Below are 2,533 nucleotides of genomic sequence, written 5' to 3'. Positions count from 1 at the left end.
CGGAATTTTTTCAGATAGTTTTTGAAATGGCATTCTTTCATTTCTGAATTTTACAATTAATCTTCCCTTTGATTCTGGTGCTTTCCTCTGGAGTGAGGAGCAAAGCCGTGTTTCTATTGGTGTGCGGACATAAGCAGCAAGATTATTGGTAACTGTGAGCACCAAGATCATTCGTTTATATTTGGCTTGAAGTAAAGAGACTTTGAGGTGAATTAAAATGTGAAAATAATGCAATTTTTAACATTCAATCTGGAAAAGAGAAATAAAAAAAATGTATGTCTAATGTAAAAAAAAATGTAAAAAAAAAAAAAAAAAAAACGAGTTTTGAAATATATAATATAAAAAAACTAAATAAATACACGGAAAAAGCAAATAATATCAGAAAAAAAAGAACAGATACTCTCAAAACCTTTTGTTTCAATTCTGGATTGCATTTCTTCCTAATTTCCTTTTACAAAATGCAATCTTTGCTTGCAACAATATTTGAACAAAATTTACTCCATACATTCAGAATAGCGATTTCTTAGTCCTTTTCAAGCCGATAAGATTTCGGCCTCACGATCAGCAGATTAACATCGTTAAACACCGTTGCCACCTGCTGGCAGTACTTACTCAAGCATCCATCAACTTGAAGCTTCCTTGCGTTTAGCTTCAGTGAAAATCAAAGTTCATTTTCTATTCTGGGCACCAATTCCCTGTTAGCCCCCTTGTCACCTGATATGTTTTGCACTATTTCCTCACTTGATCTTGGACTTCTATCTTTTTACACCTCCTCAGGGGAATTGCTGACTCGGTCTACTATTACTACGGCTTTGTTTTCTCACGGCATGCACGCGTAGAGTTGTACCTCAGCCCATTTGGTCTTGCTATGGTGAGAATACAAGGTCCTTGGTCAGAAATTTGTGAACTCAGTAAGATTAGCAATGCCATGAAACATAATCTGAGGAAACTACTGGCATCCTTATGTAATCAGTTACCATTTATATTTTGTTTTTGGCTGCAATACAACAGGCTGTCATTTTCAGCTGGTGAGTTTATCTGAGTACACAACAAGTTACAGAGTCCCATTAAATCCTAGGTGTTCTGCGAGGCTGTGGGCTACAACATAGGGGGAAGCTTTGTCTAAATATCACCTTCACCCTGAACAAGAACTTTTCAAACATTTTGTTTGAAAACTGGTCCTGAATCTACAAATTGTTAACTTACTTTAGTTTCCTGTACTCTAATGGAGTCCAGTAAGTAGTGCAGAAGCTCCTGGCTGTCTTGTTGTTGGTATCCTTTAAAGCGTGGAGCTCTGAAACAGAACAAAACAAACATAAGACAAATGAGAGACAAAAAGGAGCAGAGAAACAAAAAGGTTAGAAAGAAAAGAAAGAATAAAACATTAAAAAAAAACTTAAGTTATTGGCAGACAAGATAAACACCTAATCAGAAGAAAAAACACAATCTCTCATACAAAAAGCTGGAAAACAAGAGAACAAAGGGTGAAAAGGCAATTGTGTTTAGTGAAGGCCTTTTCACACCCTTCCCTAGCTGGAAACAGTTCACGGTTTACACAGGAACATAAGTTAAGTAAGGACAGACAATCCAACAGAGGAGACATCAGAGAAGCTGCATAGATCAGCACAGCACTGGAGAAAGGACTTCAACAACAAATATATGATTAAAATGTTGATATAGCAAACTTCAAGGTTTGATTATTAGATCAGGTCTTCATTTAGTGCTAAAACTGGTTAAAATCAACCAAACTAGTATTTCAAACCCATAACAGATTAAATGCACCATTTAGGGAAAACAGGAAAATAAATAAAAACACAATTATATGACCAACACTTAATATCTACCAGAATTGGGGCAACTGGAGTGGTTTTATTTAGATCGTAATTTATCAATATTCGTAAAACCCTGGAACTAAAACAAAGATCAAAAATTACAGCTGATGGAAATAAGCTTTATCTCAAAGGTTTCAGTGATTAAATGTGCATTTATTAAAAAATACAGTTTTGATTTCACCTTTTCTATGATCATTTACCACATAGTTACATAGTTGGTCAACAATACTGAGCTATAGACGAACAAAGTATGAAAGCAGAACAAAAGAGTTTTTAAGAACAGGGAATTAAATGAGTAAATGGTAGGACGACAACTGACCCATAGTCATAAAAATATCATCCTTGATTGAATAGTAAAAAAAAAAAATACATTTTTAGCAGCAACTGGAAAAATTAATTTAGGTCCATCCTTCAGTACAGCATAGATTTGCTAGATTAACAACTCTGTTTGATCCAAGCTTTACCTCCAAATCTCAAAAAGGAGATCATTGGGTCCGTTAAGGTCTGCAAAATATGACCAGATGCTCACTACTCTACCACCATATTAGTCAGTATCTCCAAAAATGTTGCTCATTAAACATATATACTTTGGTCTGGTCTGGCTGAAATGCCATCATATTTTCACTCAGATTGAAATCTGTCCCACACAAACATTTGTTCATAACTTTCAATATTACCAAATGTATATACCAGTAGATAAT

General features: G+C 34.8%; 1 protein-coding gene across 2 annotated transcripts in view; it reads right to left on the bottom strand.

Annotated features, from left to right (window-relative positions):
* usp45 (ubiquitin specific peptidase 45) overlaps window positions 1–2,533 on the bottom strand; it is a 53,868-nt gene that overhangs the window by 15,956 nt on the left and 35,379 nt on the right. For both annotated transcript variants that reach the window (XM_015403887.1, XM_015403888.1), the window contains exon 9: window positions 1,207–1,294. In XM_015403887.1, the coding sequence (XP_015259373.1) occupies window positions 1,207–1,294 (88 nt within the window). The remainder of the gene's footprint in view (window positions 1–1,206; window positions 1,295–2,533) is intronic.

This window comes from Cyprinodon variegatus, unplaced genomic scaffold (assembly GCF_000732505.1).
Source record: "Cyprinodon variegatus isolate N-32 unplaced genomic scaffold, C_variegatus-1.0 Scaffold1588, whole genome shotgun sequence".
NCBI lineage: Eukaryota > Metazoa > Chordata > Actinopteri > Cyprinodontiformes > Cyprinodontidae > Cyprinodon > Cyprinodon variegatus.
Note: the sequence above shows the minus strand (reverse complement) of the source record. Positions and strands in the feature narration are given on the sequence as shown.